General features: G+C 38.6%; 2 protein-coding genes across 6 annotated transcripts in view; both read left to right on the forward strand.

The window, feature by feature from the left end:
* grb10b (growth factor receptor-bound protein 10b) overlaps positions 1-7,897 on the forward strand; it is a 101,996-nt gene extending 94,099 nt beyond the window's left edge. For all 5 annotated transcript variants that reach the window (XM_026284144.1, XM_026284141.1, XM_026284143.1 and 2 more), the window contains one exon: positions 2,978-7,897. In XM_026284144.1, the coding sequence (XP_026139929.1) occupies positions 2,978-3,124 (147 nt within the window). In that variant the 3' untranslated portion in view covers positions 3,125-7,897. The remainder of the gene's footprint in view (positions 1-2,977) is intronic.
* Positions 7,898-19,138: 11,241 nt separating this feature from the next.
* Positions 19,139-24,270, forward strand: part of ddc (dopa decarboxylase) — a 33,523-nt gene continuing 28,391 nt past the window's right edge. The window contains exons 1-4 of the mRNA XM_026284146.1: positions 19,139-19,293; positions 20,980-21,188; positions 22,686-22,799; positions 23,427-23,546. Coding sequence (XP_026139931.1) covers positions 20,988-21,188; positions 22,686-22,799; positions 23,427-23,546 — 435 coding nt within the window. The 5' untranslated portion in view covers positions 19,139-19,293; positions 20,980-20,987. The remainder of the gene's footprint in view (positions 19,294-20,979; positions 21,189-22,685; positions 22,800-23,426; positions 23,547-24,270) is intronic.

The raw sequence follows: 24,270 nt of genomic DNA on the forward strand, positions 1-24,270 counted from the left end.
ACACGTCATTCACTTCTTCGTTTGAAGCTTGTGTCCGAAGCATAGCAGGGAGCTAGATGATGCAGTGTCTCGTTTCCTACTCAGGGAACCATGGTTACATTCGTAACCTGAGACAGGGCCCAGGCCCAGGGCCCAGGGTAGAGCTGAAGGCTTGGAATCAGGAAAGATTCCTTTAAAGGGATATGGCTTAGAACTTAGCATTTTATACTAAGTCTTGCCTGTCACACGGGCTACTGCTTGCTTTCGCAAAAGCTTGCTGAAGGAGCTGTCTCAACAGATCTCTAGCAGCAACACCCTGTTTAGATAGGTATCCGAGGACACATAGATGGAGTGGCACCCAAAATGAACAGGGCTTTTTACCAACTCAACAAAGGGCACAACTCGTGGCACTCTGATAGAGCAGCTCATAGATGGAATGGTGCATCTCAAAACAGTATGTTTGAGAGTCATCAGCTCGATCTGTGGAAATAATGCTGGAGCGCTCTGGGGAAAAAAACAGAGAACTCAGTCTCATATGAGAGAAGAACTCCTAATACAGAGTAGCACACTCATAGGCGACCCTTCTTGGAAAAGGGGAGCGCTGCTAAACTACCACAAGAATCACCCATGATGATCAAGGAGGCTCCAGCAGAAACCTAAAAAAAAAAAAAGCTGGGATCCCACACATAATGGGGATGGCTGGTGCTGACGAGTGTTTAGCAAACACTTTAACTGAGAACTGCAAAGGAAACTCACAGAGTTTATTAGTAGACACATAACCACCAGCAATTTAATACACATAAGAATGTACAGAAAGGGTTAATACTCACCCACCCTCCTGTGCTGGAGCCCCACTCAAGGGGTGCCTCTTTTTAGTCCGGACCATTAGTAAGGTGGTTGCTATGAACATAGAACCAGCCAAAAACATTATAGGTCCAGCATAGGAGACTGTTATGCGAGAGGTTTCCACCTAACCTCGATCAGGAGGAGAGCTGGTGGTTACAGGGGAATTAGGAAGGGGAGGATAAAAGCAGAAGTTAAAAATCCCTAAAGGTTCTGCTTTCCTCCTTGTGACCTACAAGTCCTCTTACTCCTTCCCGCATGTGGGCAAGGAGTGTGAGTCGCGACTCTAGCCTTCTGTGCCCGTCTCTGATCCTCAGATCGAGACAGGCCAGGACCCCTAATTTGTTCGGGCTCAGACCTAGACCTTCATGGAACAAAGGATCTGAAAGCAGCGGAGCGCGCCTTCGTCTCTCTGAACCTCTCGATCACCGTCTAGATGGAAGTATCAGAAAGTTCAGAACGCGAAACCTGAGCATCGAAAAGAAAGCCTTTTCTTTCTTCCCAATGTCTGCCAAGTTCATCCACAGATCTCTCTCCGCTACCACCATCCCATGGCAGAGGCGGCCTGCTTGGTAGCATGGAGAGAGACCCGTGGTGTGGCACAGCTCATCTACCTGATCAGGAAAAAGGCCCTCGCCTCTATCCAGGTCTCTTAGCAGATCAGTCTGATATGCTTGAAGCAGCACCATTGTGTGTAATAAAGCCACAGCCTGACCTGCTGCTGCGTATGCCTTGCCATTTAAGCCAGATGTATTTCTTGAAGGGGCTTAGATGGCAAGGAGGGAGATTAAGAGAGGATGTCTCCCCCGAAGAAAGATAGCTCTTTCTACAGGGGGCATCCTCTCAAAACCATTTTCGCGCATCGCCTCAATGTCGGCACAACTCGAAACCAATGGATTCGAGAAGAAAATGGCCTCTTTCATTTCTTTTCGATCTCTGTATGGAGATAAGGCAGAAATGAAAGGCTCACCTGAGCTGGAGGGCTATGGTCAGAAAGATAACCTTGTTAGCGCAGTTTCATAGCAAATCCAACTTTGCAGTGGCGCGATCCATAAACTCCAAAAGCTTTACATACGCAGGGCAAGAGAATTGAGAAGGCTCAGCCTCAGCTTCTTCACCATCCTCAAATATCTCCTGCTTTTCCTGAGTAAAAACCAAGCAGAGCACTAACATTAGTATCAGAAAGTGTTAAAGATATAACATCATCCCCCCTGAGGCTCTCTCTCATCCGCCGAAATTACGAGTGCGAAAGGGAAAGTCCCTCTCTAAACAATTGAGACAGATCCACCTGAAATTCTCACAAGCTCATTCTCCTCCGTGCCTCAGCAGCAGCGGGCTCTGAACCGCTGGAAGCAGATGGCTGCCTTTTTTCCTTTTTTTCCCCAGAAAGAGAGACGGGAGCGGAGCTTTTTCATTGAAAAAACGCTCACAATGCACACAGATTGCCTCCTCAAAGACACAGATTGTGTATGTCATCGGGTGCAGACACGGGTGCAGACACGGATGCACACATTGTCTAAACGCTTGCTAGTCATCGCCATGATAGACAGAGAAAGATCACACTTACCAGTTCTTAAAGATGCACGCTTCAAACAGAACAGTCAGTGAAGACGAAGAAGAAAATGATGTGTTCTCCCGGTGCCTGTTTATAGTCACGCCGAAAGTGACGTCAGAGGCTGTCGCTGGCCAACTCGTTGGTGTTTTTTCAATGTATGCTACAGACACGGGTCACGACGAGGTGTTCCCCATAGCGGCCCCTAAAGGATGCAGTTAGAAGTTCCCTTGAAAGGGAACTTACATTATGCAAGGTCACAAATGCAAATGTTGGGCCAATGCACTGCAAGTGCACAGCACGCTGTACATAACAAGCATTCTTGCTTTGCTGTGCCTGTAACAAACCTCAAAATACTTCAGGAGGGTGGTAGAGTTAAAATACAAAAGGTTGAGCCTTTAAACTGTTATTTATCAGGTATCTGGCTATAAATATGTCAGTGTGACTTATATTAACATGCTCAGCAAGAATATTTTCAAACTGTAGCTCTGCCAGCAGAGAAACCTCACCATAGAAGCCGACAGTTTAGAATGCTTTTTTTTAATTGCAGCCTGACACATTTCAGAATGCCTAAATAAAAGTTTTCCATTTTCCATTTTCCAGTGTGAAGAAGATGGTCAAATGTTCTTGAGCCTTGACGACGCCGCCACCAAATTCACAGACCTGATCCAGTTGGTGGAGTTTTACACGCTGAATAGAGGAGTTCTGCCTTGCAAACTTAAACACCCCTGCACCACTGTGGCCTTATGACCTCCATTTGCCTGATTCCGCCTAAATACAAACACTCAGACGTCGTGTGCTGTGGTGTAATGCTGTGCTGCTGGGCTGGAGAAAAGCACACTGCAAGAGCAACTCTCGATCAAGGAGAGAGGAAATCAAAAGAACAAACACAAACAGGACCAGCAAGAAATAAAGGAAATAAAGCTTGTGTGTTAGCTGCTGATGAACCTCTCAGCCACCTGCACACTCGACCGTGGCCAGAGCAGGTTCTCAGGACAATCATCCAGAGGGAGTCTTCAGGTCTTAATCATGCAGATAACGGTTTGGGAAGACCAGCAGAACACTCATTTTGCACTCATGAACCAGGAACAACCAAGCTATGGCAATTTTTGCTTTTATAAATCAAGCAGATTTGATTCTAGAATGTCCTGTGAGATGCAGACACCCGATTGGGGGTTTCAGTACTGTGAAAAGACGTTGCCGTTAAATTTGTGCTTTATATCATGTTCACCGGTAATCACTAGAATATTTAGACACTTGTTTTCTTTTTATGTGCTCATTGTGTTGAGCAAAGAACCCTCATGCATAGTGCATTTGGCCTCTTTCATCAAGTTAAACGCTTGTGTAGTTTTTCCCATTCACAAAACATAACCTGCAGCACTCTCTACTGGCCATACCAATAATTAACGTGTCCCTTCACTCCTTTAAGGAATAGTTGGATCTCAAAAATGAAATTGGGTTATTTACTCACCCTATAGTTGAAAACCATGTGACTTTCTTCTTTTTTGTAGAACACAGATTTTACAGTTGCAAATTGGCATACAACTGTATTTCTTAGTTCATACTGACCATGGCTTTTAGTTTTCTGGACAAACAACTACAACAACAAAACATTAAATACGGATCATGCGCTATATTTTAAGTCATATGACAGTATTGTATTCGAGACCACAAGAAGGTTGAGCACGAGTCCAAATATTTCCTTGGGCATGACAACTTAAAAGAGTCCAGCCTTGAGTACTAAAACAATGCCACATGATATCTTTGTGTAAGGAACCATCTGAAATTTTGACGTCTAACTCGTATCCGCTAAAAAAAGAAAAGATTTTGGAAAGACATGAAGGTGAAAAATAATGGCCAAACTTAGTTTTTGAGTGAACTATTCCTTTAAACATGAGAACAAAAACATGGCATGACATCACCACCACATCCTTTAGGAATGGTGCCTTGATTTTAAAGAGGAGTCTGTTGAGTAATAACCACTAAACCCTCTGCTGGGAACTCCGCTGTGGGTCGCAGTCTATCAGGAGTTAGATCAACAAACTGGAATCTTTAGAACTGCTGTTATCTTCAGTCCCAGCTCCAGTCTATTTTTGTTGTTGACTTTCTAGTTTTCTCTCCATGTTTCAAAAGATTGTTTCGAGGACAGCACACTGTGAAGCTCGGGCTAAGAACACCCACAAAAAGATGGGGTTCAAATTTATAATCTGCCTTGTCCATGGTAGCAGTAGGTACAACGAATTTGAAAATATTTTTTTATTTTTTATTTTACGCAGTGTAAAGAGAGAGCCATGTTTTTAGTTTGTACCTATATTGTATTAAACTAGATAGAGATGGCATAGCCACCATGCCTACAAGTTAACCCAAGATATCAGTGCATAGTTAAATGCAAATGACACAATCATTATTAAGTATTGCTTCAACAAATGTATTTATTTATCTGGATTTTATTACTTGAAATTTAGTTTAGTTTTATTCTTAGCGCTGTTCAATAATATTCTTCCACAATTTGGTGAACATCAGTTATTAACTGCACCCCCTTTCTTGAATCTATTAACACTAATTCTTTTAATTATGGTCTTTTTTTTAATGGTAGATTCAGTAAAGCCTGTTCTGACGCTGTCAGTTGTTAATCTGACACTATATTGAAAACACATTTTTTGGAAAAATATTCCAGTGGACAAAAACACAAGTTAGCACAAGATACGGTGCAACCCATTGAACAGACATGTATTGTACACGTATTCCAGAAAGCTTTGTTTCCATTCTCATGAGATGTCTACACAATTTAGGTCTATTTTGCAAATTTCATATTGTTGTCAATAAAAAAATAGTAGTCACAAAGTAACATTAAGCTGTTTATTCATAGATGTATTCTAAGATATATGTAATTCATGTCATCTCAGTTAAGTAAGGGATAATTTACAATCAGCCGGTAATAAAATAAAAATAACAATCTCGAAAGGGCAATCCTGATATTTTGACTGTACATTATTCTGCTTATTACACGGCTACTTACAAATAAAAAGCTAATTAAAAATTAAATTATGATTTATTTGATTGTGGAACAATGAATCAAGTATTTCAGAGAGCCGTGTAATAAGAATATGATCTCAGTCTGTCAAGTAGTACTTAGACCTCATCGGATGATTTAACCACAGAAAGAGACTGCAGGGCTTAAGTCAGCGCTATTATTATTCACTTGAATATCTTTCTCAGTGTCAGTTAAGTTCATTCAAGCCTTGAGGATGAGTATATGTCAGTGTTAATTTAGCTGCAGTTTGGGTGGGTCGTACGTTCACCAAAAGACACAAGCATACACACGCAATCTTTCTGAACTTGACATTATTGTCTTTATTTTTCAGGGTTTGATAAGTGAAGCTATACAATCAGCCAGCCAAGGACTAAACTAGCAACATTTCAGTCATGATGATATTAATTAGCATATTCTACCTGTTTTGATATACTATAATTCTAGTTGATATAAAACAGTATATCAAGAATTGTTCTGCCTTGTTCAGACAGATGGATGTATTGAGTTTAGAGTTTATATGATTTTTTTTCTGAGATAATTAAACAATTTAAAAAAAAAGGGGGATTTTGGATTTTGCCAGTGAAGAAGTTGTAGGTTACTTAAAGGCTAGATTACTATATGTTACTGGTGAATCAACTGTGTGAGTAGAATTGATCATTAGGATAGTCTGAGTACCATTAATGCTTAATGCTTAACTAGTTGGCCGTTCAGTCTAAAAGTGAGTGTGAACAGGACGTTTGTTCACAATCCAGACACTCTGGGAGTTAATACAGAAATATATTACAGTCACGTTGTCTATACGCATTCATTTAATTTGCAACATTGTTTCATTTTTACATATACCATGTAACTTGCAGCTAAACAGGACATTATAGGTACACTCCTTTCATGTACAACTGTTAAAGTTTGTAGATACCACACTGAATTTTTGGAGACAGATTTTCTTTTCTTTTTTCTTTTTTTCACAATGGCATATAAAATGAAGAAACTTGACTTATTTTAGTGCATTTTTATTATTTGGTTAAGTGTGTAAATATTGAATCTATTTTATTTTGTGTTGCTTTGTCATGCTAATTGACCTTAAAGAATATGTTATGTTTGCATTGAGCTGATGGAAAACTGGACTTTGAGCTCCTTTAGTCATTGAAGGTCATTATTAAGCTAAATTGCTTTTTAAAAAACTCACTTATTCTTACAAATACACTTATTATGAAAACGCTAACAAATGTATGCCTTGTAGATATTGTAGAGATGTTTCTTAAATATGAATCAAAGACAGTTTTTTTTTTTTGGTATTCTTTTTTCTTTTGGCATTTTCCCCATTGTTGTTTGAAAGAAAATGTGTGATCTGTTGAGAGTTTATCAGTGAAAGAAATAAATGTCATTTTTATATTTAAAAGAACTGAATGTAACTGGGTTGCTCAGGGTTGAAGTGGAGGCTGTTTAAAACTGGTCCTGTGGACCAGCAAGACTTCTTCTCTGTATTTTCTTTTGATTAAACTAACAGTATACTTCTTTTTATTGAGTCCACACCAGACCTCTAATATTGGACACTTTTTCTCTTAATGAATCTCTGGCCTTTAAGATATTCTAGTTTTGTCAAATGAGTTGAATTATATAGCTTCCACTCTTTATTAACCCTTAAGGGATAATTCACTTTAAAAAATAACATTTACTTACCCTCAAGTCATTTTGAGCTGCTTTTTTGCCCATAGAGTGTAACAGAGCAGCTTGGACATTTTGCTATATCACTCCTTTTGTACTCCATATACAAGCTTCTTCTTCTTTTTTTTGATGAACTATTCCTTTACAAATTTTTGAATATCAGGTGCCTCGAAAGCCTACAGTCCATCCTCTCTCTTCACTAATGTTGACCTGAAGGGTGTTTCTACTCAGGTTATGGTTACTGATCTGGAATTTGTGACCATTTGTCACTAGTATCAGTTCTGATGAAAGAGGAGGTCATGCTTTTGATTATACTGTTCATGTTACAGAGTAATTGCATTATACATAAATAGAAATTTGTAATGAACTTAATGTGCAATTCTGTGGATCTGCTTTTAATTATTGCTATTGTCATGAATCATATCAGCATCTAACGTGTGTAACATGGACGCTGTAATATAAAGCAGTACTTCTGTGACTTTTTTTCATGCCATAATCAGAACCTTCTCCCAACTGTCAGTGATATTTCCTGAGCTTTAGTATGTTTTTTTTTTTTCGATGCAAAATATCATGACCATAACTGTAAGTAATATAGAAGTAAATATGAATCTATGTCTTTCAGGGAATGAAACAATCAAACAAACAAAAACATGGATAGAAAAAAAAAGGTTTCTTCTTTTCAGATTCTGTGTTGATAATGTGTTCTGCTTGGTTCTGTAAATAGCTGAATGGCTTGCAAATTCTAATTGTAACATTTTCAGGTATTTTTGTACAAATAAGGGACTGATATATTCTGTTTAGAATAAAATATTAATTGATTGATATGTCAAAGTGTGTTTATATTATCCCAACAAGCAAACATTACACACTTACAGTTTTCATATGATTAAATGATTATACTTGTGTTGTAGGACTTTGTAAGATGCTTACAGTGACTCAGATTTCTTTTCTTTTCTTTTTCCAAGCCCTTTCAAGAAGGAATAGCTTTAGATAAGACATATTGCATATTACATACAGGTGCATCTCAATAAATTAGAATATCGTGGAAAAGTTCATTTCAGTAATTCAACTCAATTGTGAATCCTGTGAATTAAATAAATTAAATGCACACAGACTGTAGTAGTTTAAGTCTTTGTTTTTGTTTTTCTTACAAATCTCGACAAATTAGAATATTTTACCAATAATAATAATTTAAAAAAATGTTTAGTGAAAAGTTGGTATTCTGGAAAGTATACTAATTTACTGTCAAGTCAAGTCACCTTTATTTATATAGCGCTTTAAACAAAACATTGCGTCCAAGCAACTGAACAACATTCATTAGGAAAACAGTGTGTCAATAATGCAAAATGATAGTTGAATGCAGTTCATCATTGAATTCAGTGATGTCATCTCTGTTCAGTTAAATAGTGTCTGTGCATTTATTTGCAATCAAGTCAACGATATTGCTGTAGATGAAGTGACCCCAACTAAGCAAGCCAGAGGCGACAGCGGCAAGGAACCGAAACTCCATCGGTGACAGAATGGAGAAAAAAACCTTGGGAGAAACCAAGCTCAGTTGGGGGGCCAGTTCTTCTCTGACCAGACAAAACCAGTAGTTTAATTCCAGGCTGCAGCAAAGTCAGATTGTGCAGAAGAATCATCTGTTTCCTGTGGTTTTGTCCTGGTGGTCCTCTGAGACAAGGTCTTTACAGGGGATCTGTATCTGGGGTTCTAGTTGTCCTGGTCTCCGCTGTCTTTCAGGGCAGTAGAGGTACTTTCTAGGTGCTGATCCACCATCTGGTCTGGATACCTACTGGATCCGGGTGACTGCAGTAACCCTCTGATCTGGATACAGACTGGATTTGGTGGCTACGGTGACCTCGGAATAAGAGAGAAACAGACAAATATTAGCGTAGATGCCATTCTTCTAATGATGTAGCAACTACATAGGGTGTTATGGGAAGTGTTTCCGGTTCCGGTTTACCTAATTAATGCAGCCTTAAAATCCTTTAACGGATTTGGATATTAAAAGCATATTAGTATGTTATGTTTAAGCCAGGTTAAAGAGATGGGTCTTTAATCTAGATTTAAACTGCAAGAGTGTGTCTGCCTCCCGAACAATGTTAGGTAGGTTATTCCAGAGTTTAGGCGCCAAATAGGAAAAGGATATGCCGTCCGTAGTTGATTTTGATATTCTAGGTATTATCAAATTGCCTGAGTTTTGAGAACGTAGCGGATGTAGAGGATTATAATGTAAAAGGAGCTCATTCAAATACTGAGGTGCTAAACCATTCAGGGCTTTATAAGTAATAAGCAATATTTTAAAATCTATACGATGTTTGATAGGGAGCCAGTGCAGTGTTGACATGACTGGGCTAATATGGTCATATTTCCTGGTTCTAGTAAGAACTCTTGCTGCTGCATTTTGGACTAGCTGTAGTTTGTTTACTAAGCGTGCAGAACAACCACCCAATAAAGCATTACAATAATCTAACCTTGAGCTCATAAATGCATGGATTAGGATTTCTGCATTTGACATCGAGAGCATAGACCGTAATTTAGATATATTTTTGAGATGGAAAAATGCAGTTTTACAAATGCTTGAAATGTGGCTGTCTAAGGAAAGATTGCGATCATATAGCACACCTAGGCTCCTAACTGATGATGAAGAATTGACAGAGCAACCATTAAGTCTTAGACAGTGTTCTAGGTTATTACAAGCAGAGTTTTTAGGTCCTATAATTAACACCTGTGTTTTTCAGAATTTAGCAGTAAGAAATTACTCGTCTTCCAGTTTTTTATATCGACTATGCATTCAATTAATTTTTCAAATTGGTTTGTTTTACCAGGCCACGAAGAAATATAGAGCTGAGTATCATCAGCATAACAGTGAAAGCTAACACCATGTTTCCTGATGATATCTCCAAAGGGTAACATATAAAGCTTGAAGAGTAGCGGCCCTAGTACTGAGCCTTGAGGTACTCCATATTGCACTTGTGATCGATATGATACATCTTCATTCACTGCTACGAACTGATGGCGGTCATATAAGTATGATTTAAACCATGCTAATGCACTTTCATTAATGCCAACAAAGTGTTCAAGTCTATGCAAAAGAATGTCGTGGTCAATTGTGTCAAACGCAGCACTAAGATCCAATAAAACTAATAGAGAGATACACCCACGATGAGATGATAAATGCAGATCATTTGTAACTCTAAGGAGAGCAGTCTCAGGACTATGATACGCTCTAAATCCTGACTGGAAATCCTCACATATACCATTTTTCTCTAAGAAGGAATATATTTGTGAGGATACCACCTTTTTATTATCTTGGACAGAAAATGGAGATTCAAGATTGGTCTATAATTAACTTGTTCTTTGGGGTCAAGTTATGGTTTTTTGATGAAAGGTTTAATAACAGCCAGTTTGAAGGTTTTGGGTACATATCCTAATGACAATGAGAAATTAATAATAGTCAGAAGAGGATCTATGACTTCTGGAAGCACCTCTTTTAGGAGCTTAGATGGTATAGGGTCTAACACACATGTTGTGGGTTTAGATGATTTAACAAGTTTATACAATTCTTCCTCTCCTATAGTAGAGAATGAGTGGAACTGTTCCTCAGGGGGTCTATAGTGCACTGTCTGATGCGATACTGTAGCTGACGGCTGAATGGTTGCAATTTTATCTCTAATAGTATCGATTCTAGAAGTAAAGTAGTTCATAAAGTCATTACTGCTGTGGTGTTGGGAAATGTCAACACTTGTTGAGGCTTTATTTTTCGTTAATTTAGCCACTGTATTGAATAAATACCTGGGGTTATGTTTGTTTTCTTCTAAAAGAGAAGAAAAGTAATCAAATCTAGCAGTTTTGAATGCTGTACTTGTAATCGATATTTGAAAGGGGCTCCTTTTGCTCTAATTGCTGCCTCAATTCAGCGTGGCATGGAGGTGATCATTTTGTGACACTGATGAGGTTGTATGGAAGCCCAGGTTTCTTTGATAGTGGCCTTCAGCTCAACTGTATTGTTTGGTCTCTTGTTTCTCATTTTTCTCATTTTTCTCTTGACAATACCCCATAGATTCTCTGTGGCGTTCAGGTCTGGTGAGTTTGCTGGCTCAATCACATCAACACTGTAACGAAGAGGCTGAGGCAGAATGTGAATCCATTTGCAGGGGTTTATTTAAGGAAGATCATACAGTCAGAGTCATGTTACCAGGCAATGTGTAAATACCATAAGGGCAGTCCGATCTTTCAATATACACAGGGGATATCCAGTAGGTAGAGACGAGTAGGTAGGCGAACAGGTCAAACACAAACATCATTCCAATCAAGCAATATATCCAAAGGGGCAATCCAAGGGACGTGAACAAGATAACAGGCAGAATCGTGATCAAACAGAATACTCACAAGGAAAACACTTGGTAAGGCAGGTTAACTGGCAATACTTCGCAGTGAAGTGACATGCTAGGATTTGTTAAATAGTCCCAAACAGGAAATGACTGTAGAAGCAGAGGGAGTGGTGAATAGTAAATTCTCCAGTGAGGGCTCCCTCTGCTGGCATGGCGTTACAGAATCCCCCTCCCTAGGAGTGCCTCCTGGCTCTCGGCGCGGCCATCCCCGTGGTCGTGGTGCTAGTCGATCGGGTCTGGCTCGATGGAAGTCCTCTGTGAGAGACAGATCCAGAATGCCACTGGTGGCTACCCATGACCTCTAATCAGGTCCATAGCCCTCCCAGTCCACAATATATTATATTGGAGCTGACCCCCTCTCCTTCTGGAGTCCAGTAATTCCTTGACCGTGTTGGCCGGTGCTCCATCAATGTCCAATGGCGGTGGTGGCTCTTGAGCCTCATGATTGGGGTCAGCATCCGTGGGGACCGGTTTCAGCAGTGAGACATGGAAGGAGGGAGAGTTACGGTAGTTAACAGGAAGTTCTAATTGGAATGTGACTTCATTGATTCTTTGTAGAATTTTGAAAGGGCCAACGTACCTTGGGCTGAGATTCCTGCTTGGTAGCCGCAACTTGAGATCCTGTGTTGAGAGCCAAACCCTTTGTCCTGGTTGATAGGATGGATGTGGGCGACGTCGCTTGTTAGCCAGGAGTTCCTGTACTCTGACAGCTTGTTGTAGGCAGACGTGAGCACTGTCCCACACCCTCTCGCTCTGACGAATCCAGTCATCCACAGCGGGGACTGATGACGGTTCGCCAGACCATGGGAACAGAGGGGGTTGGTATCCGAGGAAACACTGGAAAGGGGTTAGGCCTGTCAGTTAATTTTGTGCATACTCTGCCCATGGGAGGAATTCTGACCATCGATGCTGTTCTCTGCTGCAATAGGACCGTAGGTATCTGCCTAGTTCCTGATTCAGGTGTTCCACCTGACCATTGGCTTGGGGATGATAAACAGAAGTGAGACTGACGTTGATATCCAGCTGTTTGCAGAATGCTCTCCATACTTGGGATGTAAACTGGGTACCTCTGTCACTGACTATATCCTCCAGGATTCCATAGTTCCTGAACACGTGGTGGAACATAGCCTGTACCATCTCAATGGTGGTGGGGAGTCCTTTCAAGGGGACTAACCGGCAGGACTTGGAGAATCTGTCAATAATAACAAGGATTGCCGTGAAACCTTGGGACAGCAGTAAGTCAGAAACAAAGTCTATTGAGAGATGAGACCAGGGACGTTTTGGAATGGGCAGAGGTTGCAGGAGTCCAGAGGGTAATTGCTTGGGGGTCTTAAATTGAGCACAAACCTCACAAGCTTTGACATGATTAATGACGCCTTTGGACATTGAAGGCCACCAGAATGAGTTACGTACTAAGTGTAGAGTGCGGGAGATACCTGGGTTGCCAGAGCTGACTGAGAAGTGGACCCACTGAATGGCTCTGGGGCGCAGACTTTGTGGAACGTAAAGGAGGTTAGGAGGGCAATTGGTAGGAGCCGGTTCTTGGATCTGTTCCCATTTGATTTCCTCCATAATATCCCAAGTTATTAGGGGCAATGATTACTGATGGAGGAAATGTATTCGGGGTTTTTGTTGTCCATTAGGAGATCATACTGCCTCGATAGAGCATCTGCCTTACTGTTTTTTATTCCTGGGCGATAAGTTACTGAGAATTGGAAGCGTGTGAAGAAGAGGGACCATCGAGCTTGGCGAGGGTTGAGTCATTTTGCACTTTTAATGTACTCTAGGTTTTTATGATCTGTAATCACCTGGAAGGGGTGGACTGTTCCCTCGAGCCAGTGCCTCCATTGCTCTATTGCTGCTTTCATAGACAGGAGTTCCTTATTCCCCACATCAAAGTTTTGTTCAGCTGCCGTTAACTTTCTGGAAAAGAATGCATAAGGGTACAGTTTACCCGGTTGTCCATGGCGCTGGGAGAGTACGGCTCCAATGCCTGAGTCCTATGACTTCAAGGTTAAATTATTGTAATGCTTTATTGGGTGGTTGTTCTGCACGCTTAGTAAACAAACTACAGCTAGTCCAAAATGCAGCAGCAAGAGTTCCTACTAGAACCAGGAAGTATGACCATATTAGCCCGGTCCTGTCATCGCTGCACTGGCTCCCTATCAAACATCGTATAGATTTTAAAATATTGCTTATTACTTATAAAGCCCTGAATGGTTTAGCACCTCAGTATTTGAATGAGCTCCTTTTACATTATACTCCTCTACGTCCGCTACGTTCTCAAAACTCAGGCAATTTGATAATACCTAGAATATCAAAATCAACTGCGGGCGGCACATCCTTTTCCTATTTGGTGCCTAAACTCTGGAATAACCTACCTAACATTGTTCGGGAGGCAGACACACTCTTGCAGTTTAAATCTAGATTAAAGACCCATCTCTTTAACCTGGCTTACACATAACATACTAATATGCTTTTAATATCCAAATCCGTTAAAGGATTTTCAGGCTGCATTAATTAGGTAAACCGGAACCGGAAACACTTCACATAACACCCTAAGTACTTGCTACATCATTAGAAGAATGGCATCTACACTAATATTTGTCTGTTTCTCTCTTGTTCCAAGGTCACCGTGGCCACCAGATCCATTCTGTATCCAGAAAAGAGGGTCACTGCAGTCACATGATGGTGGATCAGCACCTAGAAAGGACCTCTACTGCCCTGAAAGACAGCGGAGACCAGGACAACTAGAGCCCCAGATACAGATCCCCTGTAAAGACCTCGTCTCAGAGGACCACCAGGACAAGACCACAGGAAACAGATGATTCTTCTGCACAATCTGACTCTGCTGCAGCCTGGAATTGAACTACTGGTTTCGTCTGGTCAGAGGAGAACTGGCCCCCGAACTGAGCCTGGTTTCTCCCAAGGTTTTTTCTCTATTCTGTCACCGATGGAGTTTTGGTTACTTGCCGCTGTCGCCTCTGGCTTGCTTAGTTGGGGTCACTACAGCGATATCATTGACTTGATTGCAAATAAATGCACAGACACTATTTAAACTGAACAGAGATGACATAACTGAATTAAATGATGAACTGCCTTTAACTATCATTTTGCATTATTGAGACACTGTTTTCCAAATGAATGTTGTTCAGTGCTATGACGCAATGTATTTTGTTTAAAGTGCTTTATAAATAAAGGTGATTGATTGATTGATTGATTGGCAGTCTTGGTACTCGAGGGACTTTCAACACTGGTGATACAGCAAGGTCGGGGAACTGACAAGAAACAGTGATTTTCACAAAAGGCTGACCACTTGGTCAACTCTCCCTGATGCCAGGACAGGACAGGGTCGTGAATGGACAGCCATGGGAATCCGAGGATGACTTCATGTTTAGGAGAGTTAACGACATAGAAAGATATGGACTCCTGGTGAAATAACCCCACTTGCAAGGTGGGGAATCGATCATTGCTGTTAATGAGATGGATAGCTCTTCAGTTGTCAAGGTAAGGAGGATGTCTGAAGGATTGATTATTAGGTATAGACAAGTGTTCCATATTTACCAGAATGGGTTTCAGGGCCTTTTGTGGACATCTCTGGCAACGATGGTCTGGTTCACGGCAGTAGAAACAGAGACGTAAATGGCATCACCGTGCTCGTTCACTTTCAGAAAGTTTGGTATAGTTGACTTTCATGGGTTCTTCGGGTGTTATGGTTTTATTTACAGTCGTGGTAACAGGCGGTATTTCCTTCATATACTTGAGTCTGTCTCATCAAATTATCCATCCAAATTGCAAGTGTGACGAAGTCAGTAAACTATTAATTCTCTCCTTTACATACAAGCTCTGCCTGGAGATCCATGTTGAGGCTTCTCTGGAATACGGCTTTCAGGGAAATGTCATTCCACCCACTCTGAGCAGCAAGGGTGCGAAACAAGATGGTGTACTCGGCGGCTGTTCTGTATCCTTGTGACATTTGTAGAAGTTGACTTGATATATCCTTGCCCCCTGCAGAATATTCAAACACTTCTTGAAGTTGTTGCAGGAAATAGTCAAAGGATCGTCTGAATCTCATGTCAGTATCCCAAACAGCTGCAGCCCAGTCAGTCGCCCTCCCAGACAACAGGGACATCATGACAGCACATTTCTTTTCGTCAGAATTAAACTTGTCCTCCTGATTGTCTGATTGTCTGACTGGATGTAGCTCGTCAAGTGCTCGTTGACTGCTTGAAGTTTACTCAACTGATCTTGGTACCCCTTTAAGATTTCACTTTGATAAGCGAACGCCGCTTGCATTTTAGAAACTTCCGCTGGATTCAGTTGAGGTGAAGTATTCTGTAACGAAGAGGCTGAGGCAGAATGTGAATCCATTTGCAGGAGTTTATTAAAGAAAGATCATACAGTCAGAGTCGTGTTACCAGGCAATGTGTCAATACCGTAAGGAAAGTCCGATTTTTCAACATACACAGGGGTTATCCAGTAGGCAGAGACGAGTAGGCAGGTGAACAGGTCAAACATAAACATCAGTCCAATCAAGCAATATATCCAAAGGGGCACTCCAAGAGACGTGAACGAGATAACAGACAGAATCGTGATTAAACAGGCAGTCAGAATACTCACAAGGAAAATGCTCGGTTGGGCAGGTTAACTCACAACACTTCGCAGTGAAGTGACATGCTAGAATATGTTAAATAGTCCCAAACAAGAAATGACTGTAGAAGTAGAGGGAGTGGTGAACAGTCAATACTCCGGTGAGGGCTCCCCTCTGCTGGCATGGCGTTACAAACACCATGGTCGTTTAACCAACTTTTGGTGATTTTGGCAGTGTGGGCAGGTCCAAATCCTGCTGGAAAAAGAAATCAGCATCTTCAAAAAGCTGGTCAGCAGAAGGAAGCTTGAAGTGCTCCAAAATTTCTTGATAAACGGGTGTAGTGACCATTGTGTCAAAAAACACAATGGACCAACACCAGCAGATGACATTGCACCCCAAATCATCACAGAATGTAGAAACTTAACACTGGACTTCAAGCGACTTGGTCGATGAGCTTCTCCATCCTTCCTCTAGGACCTTGGTTTCTAAATGAAATATAAAACTTGCTCTCATCTGAAAAGAGGACTTTGGACCACTGGGCGCAACAGTTCAGTTCTTCTTCTCCTTAGCCCAGGTAAGCCCATGCCTCTGATGTTGTCTGTGGTTCACCAAATTCCTTGACACTTCTGTGTGTGGTTCTTGATGCCTTTACCCCAGCCTCAGTCCATTCCTTGTGAAGATTTTGCTTTGACAATTTTCATAAGGCTGCAGTTCTTTTGGCTGGTTGTGCATCTTTTTCTTCCACAATTTTTCCTTCCACTCAACTTTCTATTAACATGCTTGAACAACCAGCTTCTTTGGCAATTAATGTTTGTGGCTTACCCTCCTTGTGAAAGGTGCCAATGATTGTCTTCAGGACAACTGTCAGATCAGTATTCTTCCTCATGATTGTGTAGCCTAGTGAACCAAACTGAGAAACCATTTTGAAGGCTTAGGAAACCTTTGCAGGTGATTTGAGTTGATTAGCTGATTGACATGTCACCATATTCTAATTTGTTGAGATTGAATTGGTGGGTTTTTGTTAAATGTGAGCCAAAATCACCACAATTAAAAGATCCAAAGTCTTAAACTACTTCAATAGCTTATTTAATACACAAGTTTCACAATTTGAGTTGAATTACTGAAATAAATGAACTTTTCCATGACATGCTAATTTATTGAGATGCACCTCTATTTTTTTCATTTGTAAAAAATAAATGAAATAATTGTAAAAACAAAACAAACAAAAAAGCCAGAAATATTTAAATATTAATAAAAGTACATCATTGAAAAAACTGTAAATAGCTCAAGATACATATTTATTTGAATTTGTATTTAAAAATAATAATAATAGTAATAAAAAATGTGCATCTCCTGAACAATGCCCGGAATCTATTGGTATTCTACATTTATTAATTACTAGACCGTTTGTTCTATAAAATATTCCTATTTATACTTATCGACAGTAAAAATAATTAATTTAGCCATATAAAATGTTGTGTATTACACGGACAAAATGAATTGGTGCAAACGTATATTTAGACTTCAGCCACAGTTTTGCTTTATTTTAAATGTGGACTGCAGTCACTGAAAAAACAGCTACACAGAAACACAACAAGGATGGATAACTTTTAATAAAGTTTCTAAATGATACAGAGACATTATTAGCAGATATTAGACAACATTATACAATAAAACTACATAATGTATTATTTTGTAGAATCACCTGTTAGATTTCAATGTAAGCCATGTTCATGTCCACTAGGGGGCAGACAAACTCATAAATAGTAAATGGATTCAGGCATCCCCACCTGTTAGTAAAAAGGTATGGAGGTAAGGGTCCTCCGTTTGGTATCGAGTAACTAAACTAGTCCCGTGCAGACGGTGCAGAATTCATCCATTTTTTATTAATTATCAGGTTGTCACTGTGACAAGTAAACTGTAAACTGTTGTGTCGGGTAACCAAAAATATGCTTTAAGTGGTGAATTGAAATTGGTTCAGCAATTTAAAGATTGGTCATTTAAATTACAGTAGCAAAGCTTTTTTTTTGTTTTTTGTTTTTTTAAGTGACAGGGACTGTGATTGACTGAGACTCTGACTGACTGAGTTATATAGATGCTCAGTAATTACAGTCTGTCAGTCCCCAGCAAGCTATAAATTCAAGCTGTGTCAATATACAGTATAAGCAGAAAACTGACTTTAAGAATAGTGTTTTTCTCTGAAATGGAATACAGAAATTTTAAGGGAGTGGCTTTAACCGATTCATATCAATAGGCCTATGTTTTTGCATCACTATTAGATAATTACTTTTATTATTTCAAATAATGTTCTCAGTTTGAGATCTGATGGGTATAAAAAAATCTGAAAACTTTAAATAATTTTGCAGATATCCAATTACAGTATCCATGTTTCGTCACTAAAGGTTTTCTTTATATATATATATATATATATATATATATATATATATATATATATATATATATATATATATATATATATATATATATATATAATTTATTTATTTTATTTTTTTTATTTTTTTCGGCTAATATTGTTGGATGTATTCAGAAAATGGCTTTTGTGGATAGGTTTTCACCCAAATAGCCTGTTTCTGTTCTATAGACTTTGGTTCCAGAGCTAATTCAACCAAGATGTGAGAGGGAAACCTGTGATCTAATACAGATCTAATGACTAAGTTTACAAGAAAACACATTTATTCCATAATACAATATATTATTGGTATATTGTTGAGTCATTTGAATGTGAAATGGCTGTAAACTGTACAAAGGCACTTCAGATGTCCTTAATAACTGCAAAATTACAGTTTCATAAAAAATAAGATGTCTAAGAAATAACATAGGCGGTGACTAAGGATAATCTGAGTTCATACATTTCAACTATTTTTCAGGTGCTATATGCCATTAGTTATAAAATTATTATTCAGGGTGAGACAATTTGTGTGTGTGTGTGTGTGTGTGTGTGTGTTGTTTTGTAGTTGTTTTAATGTTTGTGGAAAGTGAACAGGTTCTCATTAACTCCTTATGCCCTGCCTGTGTGTGTTGCTCTGAATGAAAGGCTCGTTCTGATTGGCCGTCTGAACAGTGGCAGGGCTGATAAACCCCCAGGCTTCCCTGCTGTTCCACATCACTCTGCTTTACTCTGTGTGTGTATACGTGTTTTTATATATGTGTTTGAAACAAACAGAAAGCGTGTAAGGACCTACGCGAGAGAGGACTCTTCTGTTTGCCTGACACTGTAAGTACAATGAAAGCAATTAGAGGAAAAAGAGAGATATTATGAGCGTAACAATCGTTGAGGTTTTAGAACACAGTCCAGGTACAAGGTCCAAATAGAGGACTATTATGGGATTTTGTAACTGCTAAAGTGGATTGTCTTTACTTTCTTTTTCTACATTTGATTTCATATTAAAATATATAGATTTATTATTGTTATATTGAGTAAAAAAGATAAAATAAAATAAAAACACAAAGTCACTGTAACAAGTCAAATGTCAGCAGACTTTAGCTTTTAATCTATTTTTACAGCACCTGCTTCAGTACAATGTGACATGTCATAAAGATATCATATCTTGATAAACCATATGCTTTCGGAGGCTTTTCGAATTAAAATCTGACTGATAATAGTCATATAATACTTTATATGGATTTTATTCCATAAAATTCTCATTAGGAACATTAGGACAATAATTGATTCATTAAATGCTTTATTTATCATTTGCTGGTTTGTATGTATTGAGAAGCTTTCCTAATATGCCTATCCTAATTCTATATTAAAAGTGTTTACAAAGTACAAAAATACATTACATTTTGCAAGTTATTAATATGTTCATGCTTTGTCCTTAGATACTAAATCTATGTTTGCTTGTTTGTGAGCATGTGTAAAGATTAACAAGTCTTATAGTACTTACTGGTACGTGATCAAAAAGCCCAGTTACCTTCTAGATGAGTCATCACACACACACACACACACACATGCACACACACACACACACACACACACACACACACACACACACACACACACACACACACACACCTCCAAACTGACACACACACACATCTCAATCCATTTGTATTATGTGGATTAGTGTGAAGAGATAACAGGCATACAAATAATTAGTAGTAGCCACTGTCACCAACCCTGCTGACAAAGCTCGTTTAGAACAATGATTTGATTGGTACAGTCTCTTTTTAATACATTTGCTCTAACAAATTCTAACTTAAGGTCAGATTTACCTAGTACATGTGTCCTGTGAGGAGAATCAGTGCAATTAATTAAATCAGTAGAATAAATGTGAATTAGCTGTACCAGTATATTAATAACACTTTTGATGGTAAAGTTCATGTCAATGATAAACTATCATTTGTTAATTTTTAAAGTATGTATTTGGCAACCTGTGATGTTTTTATCAGCAGAATATTGTTACTGTGGTGAGGTGACATACAGTTTTTGTATTCATTTTCAATTTTTTTTTTTTAAAAACAATAAAAAATACAAAAGCATAAATACCATAATAACAATAATAATAATAATGAATTTAAATGAAACAGAAAATATTTAAATTAATAATAAAAAAAGCTAATTCAACATATTAATTAAACTTTAATAGTATTATGTAGTACTAAAATAATAATTATATGCTGTGGTATTATCTGTTTATTATTCTTTGAGAATTCTTAAAATAAAAAAATTAAAAAAACAAATAATCACTGACAGTAATGTATGGTTGAGTATTTTCTACAATTACATTTCGTGTCCTGAACATGTGGCCTCTGGCTGTTATTTTCCTGTTAAGATACTGAGAGTCATGTTGCCCCTGAAAACACTCATAACACTAATATAATTACACCTCTCTTTTTTAAAAACGTACATCGGTTTGTCTTTTATTCTCCACACTGAGAGATTCTACATCTGTTTCAGTCAAAAACATGGATGCTGCAGAGTTCCGGAGACGTGGGAAGGAGATGGTGGACTATGTGGCCGATTATATAGAGAACATTGAGAAGAGACAGGTTTACCCTGATGTGGAACCTGGATATCTCAGGTCACTGATTCCAGAGGAAGCCCCGCAGGAGGCAGAGAGCTATGAGGATGTGGTCAAAGACATAGAGAGGGTGATCATGCCAGGGGTGAGTCAGTGCTGACCAGCTATGATACAGTTCCTTTACTTTACTGTCATTACATACAGTGGATTTCAGATCTCAGATCTTGTGTGAAAAGATTTTTAATGACTTGAGCTCTATGAAATCTATTTTTGAATGATAATATATAAAATATATAATACAAAATGTATAAATAAACTACTCAATACATTATATAAATTTATTAAATCTGCATTTATTTTACAGTGTACAGTAGCTGAATATACAGTATTGTAGTATGGCTTTATGTTCACTAACACTTTAGTAGTTAACTTTTTGCTTATTAGTATGCATATTACTAGCATATTGGCGGTTTATTACTTTTTTATTAGAATGTATTAATGCTTTATTCTGCATGACTATATTTTAGATCCATTAATCCTACCCCATACCTAAACTTAACAGCTACCTAAATATTTATAAGCAGTAAATAAAGAGTTTATTGAGGTAAAAGTTTTAGTTGATAGTTAATAGTGAGAATTGGTCCACAAACTAAACAGAAAACACATTTGGTGACTTTATCACAAGACTTTCTGGTTATAGACAGTAGAGCTCTTGTGAAATCTAGTTGAATCTGTCTTTTTAATCTTTGTCTTTGATGGTTTACATTTATTATAGTAATTTAGAAAAAAAAATTTCTATAAAGCAAGCTTTTGTTAGAATGTATCTTATGTTGTGTATATTGCACGTAATGATATTATGCCAATAATTTAAACTGCAAGCAGTTAACTGATATGATTATGTGGTTATACATTATTTCAAGGATGATGTAACATCAAGGCAAATATTCATAAATTTGTATGATTTATCTTGTGCAGATAAAGATACTTTGTTTTACTAACAGGTGACCACATCAAGAGACCCTCAAGGTTTTCTCTCATCAGAAATATTCAAAGTCCACCTTTTGAGGGTTTGAGAAGCTGATAGTTAGGAACTGAATCATTAAACTCTGACCTGGAGTCAGAGAAAATCCTCCCCCACCCCTTCATTGCTTAGCTCAGAGGAAAAAACAAACACTTTAATTCAGTTGAAGGTGTTAACCTTCCCACTGTGTCCAATTAGATAAATTTTCCCTTTCAGAAGTCTTGTTTTAATGGTTGTTTAAAAGTGTGAGCTTGGGCTAATGAATGACTCACGATAGGAAAATCCTTCAAGAGAGACACAGACACACAGTGCCTCAAGCTCTCTCCTCTGCTAAACACAAAGATTATTTTTATTTAGCCTTCATAATTTAATCTAACCTTTAAAGTTCTGAGCAAAAAAAACCTGATGTCACTATTACTGAAGTCATAATCCCTGTTCAAAAGAGCAAAGCTGAACAAAAATAGAACAACGAAGCTAAATCTGACAGATCACAGTTCATAGTCTTAGGTGGCTCTTTTGCTTGAAAATTGTGTATTACTGTAGAAAATGGTTTTAAGTGCTTTTGGTGTTTTTCATGAACAATGAAGACAAATTTTAATTGAATGTTTCTATATGTTTCAGGTAACACACTGGCACAGCCCATACTTTTATGCATACTTTCCTACTGCCCACTCTTTTCCTGCAATGCTGGCTGATATGCTGTGTGGGGCCATTGGCTGCATTGGATTCTCTTGGGTATGTCTCTCTCTCTGTCTCTCTCTGAACATACCTATCTATCCATCTAATAAGCCATCTGTCTGTCCAGATTTTGAACCATCTATTCATTTATCCATCCTTCTATTTAGGTACCTGATAGTCTGTTTGTCCATCCAACCACCCATCCATTAATTTAGAAACCTGTCTGTCTGTCCATTTTTTTGCATTTATCCATTTAGTTCTCTGTCTGTCCATCAATCATCCACCAGTCTGCTTTTCCATCATCCATCCAGCATGCTTCTGTTTTCCTTCTATCCATTCATCCAACCATATGATTTTCCATTTATCCATTCGTTTATCAATCCAAGATTCATCTGCATTTCCATCCATACATCATTCATCTGCCATCTGTCTATCCATCCATCAAGTTAGCCACCTGTCAGTCTGTTAATTATACATCTATCTGCTTTTCCATCCATCCATTTAGCAACCTATCTGACTGTTAATTCTGCATCTATCTACTTTCCCATCCATCCATTTAGCCACCTATTGGGATGTTATTTCTGCATCCGTCTGCTTTTGCATCCATCCACCATCCATGACAACTATCTTGCATACGAATTCGAGATTTTATTTATCAATAAATACATTTATTTATTTCTGTAGGCAGCGAGTCCTGCCTGTACAGAGCTGGAGACAGTGATGCTGGACTGGCTGGGGAAGATGCTGAAGTTACCAGAGGATTTCTTAGCTGGTACAGAGGGCAGAGGGGGAGGGGTCATCCAGGTAATATAATAAGGAAAATATTTTATCTGCTAGTATTTCAAGTTTAAATAGAGATTTACATGGTATTACTTATACAGCGTTTTCAACCAAGTGTAGATCTAAATTTGAATTTTAGATGCTTTCTTACATGTTCTAGCTGCTGCAAATTTAAAGGGTTCATATGATGCGATTTCAATTTTTCCTTTCTCTTTGGAGTTTTACAAGCTCTTGGTGCATAAAAAAGATCTGTAAAGTTGCAAAGACCGAAGTCTCAAATTAAAGAAGATATTCTTTATCAAATTTAAGACTCTGCCACGCCCCCCTAAAACAGCTCATTCAAACACACCTCCACATGTTTACCTCACAATGTGGAATTATTTGCAAAATGCCTCCCGAATGTACACGCAAAGAAAGAAGGTGTGGCTTCAGTAACCTCAGTTAAGTGTTGAAGCAGCCATGTCAGGGAGATACTGTGTGTTTCTAGGTGAAGGCAAAATCCCTTTTTTTGGCCTTCCGAAAGTAGATGCATTTAGGAATATTTATAGAGCCACACAGATGGGAAATCAAAAATTACCTGTATTACAGTGTATGATGTAGCTGTCCATCAGGCTTCTTAATTAAGGAGCAAGCATCTCCGCATCTCCGAATCACAACCTGTAAGTATGATTATGAAGTTATGTGTTTGTTTTCTCCCGAGCGTCTTATCAGTATGTCGCAATAGCACTATATGTTAATGCTAACCCAT

This window comes from Carassius auratus, chromosome 16 (assembly GCF_003368295.1).
Source record: "Carassius auratus strain Wakin chromosome 16, ASM336829v1, whole genome shotgun sequence".
Taxonomy (NCBI): domain Eukaryota; kingdom Metazoa; phylum Chordata; class Actinopteri; order Cypriniformes; family Cyprinidae; genus Carassius; species Carassius auratus.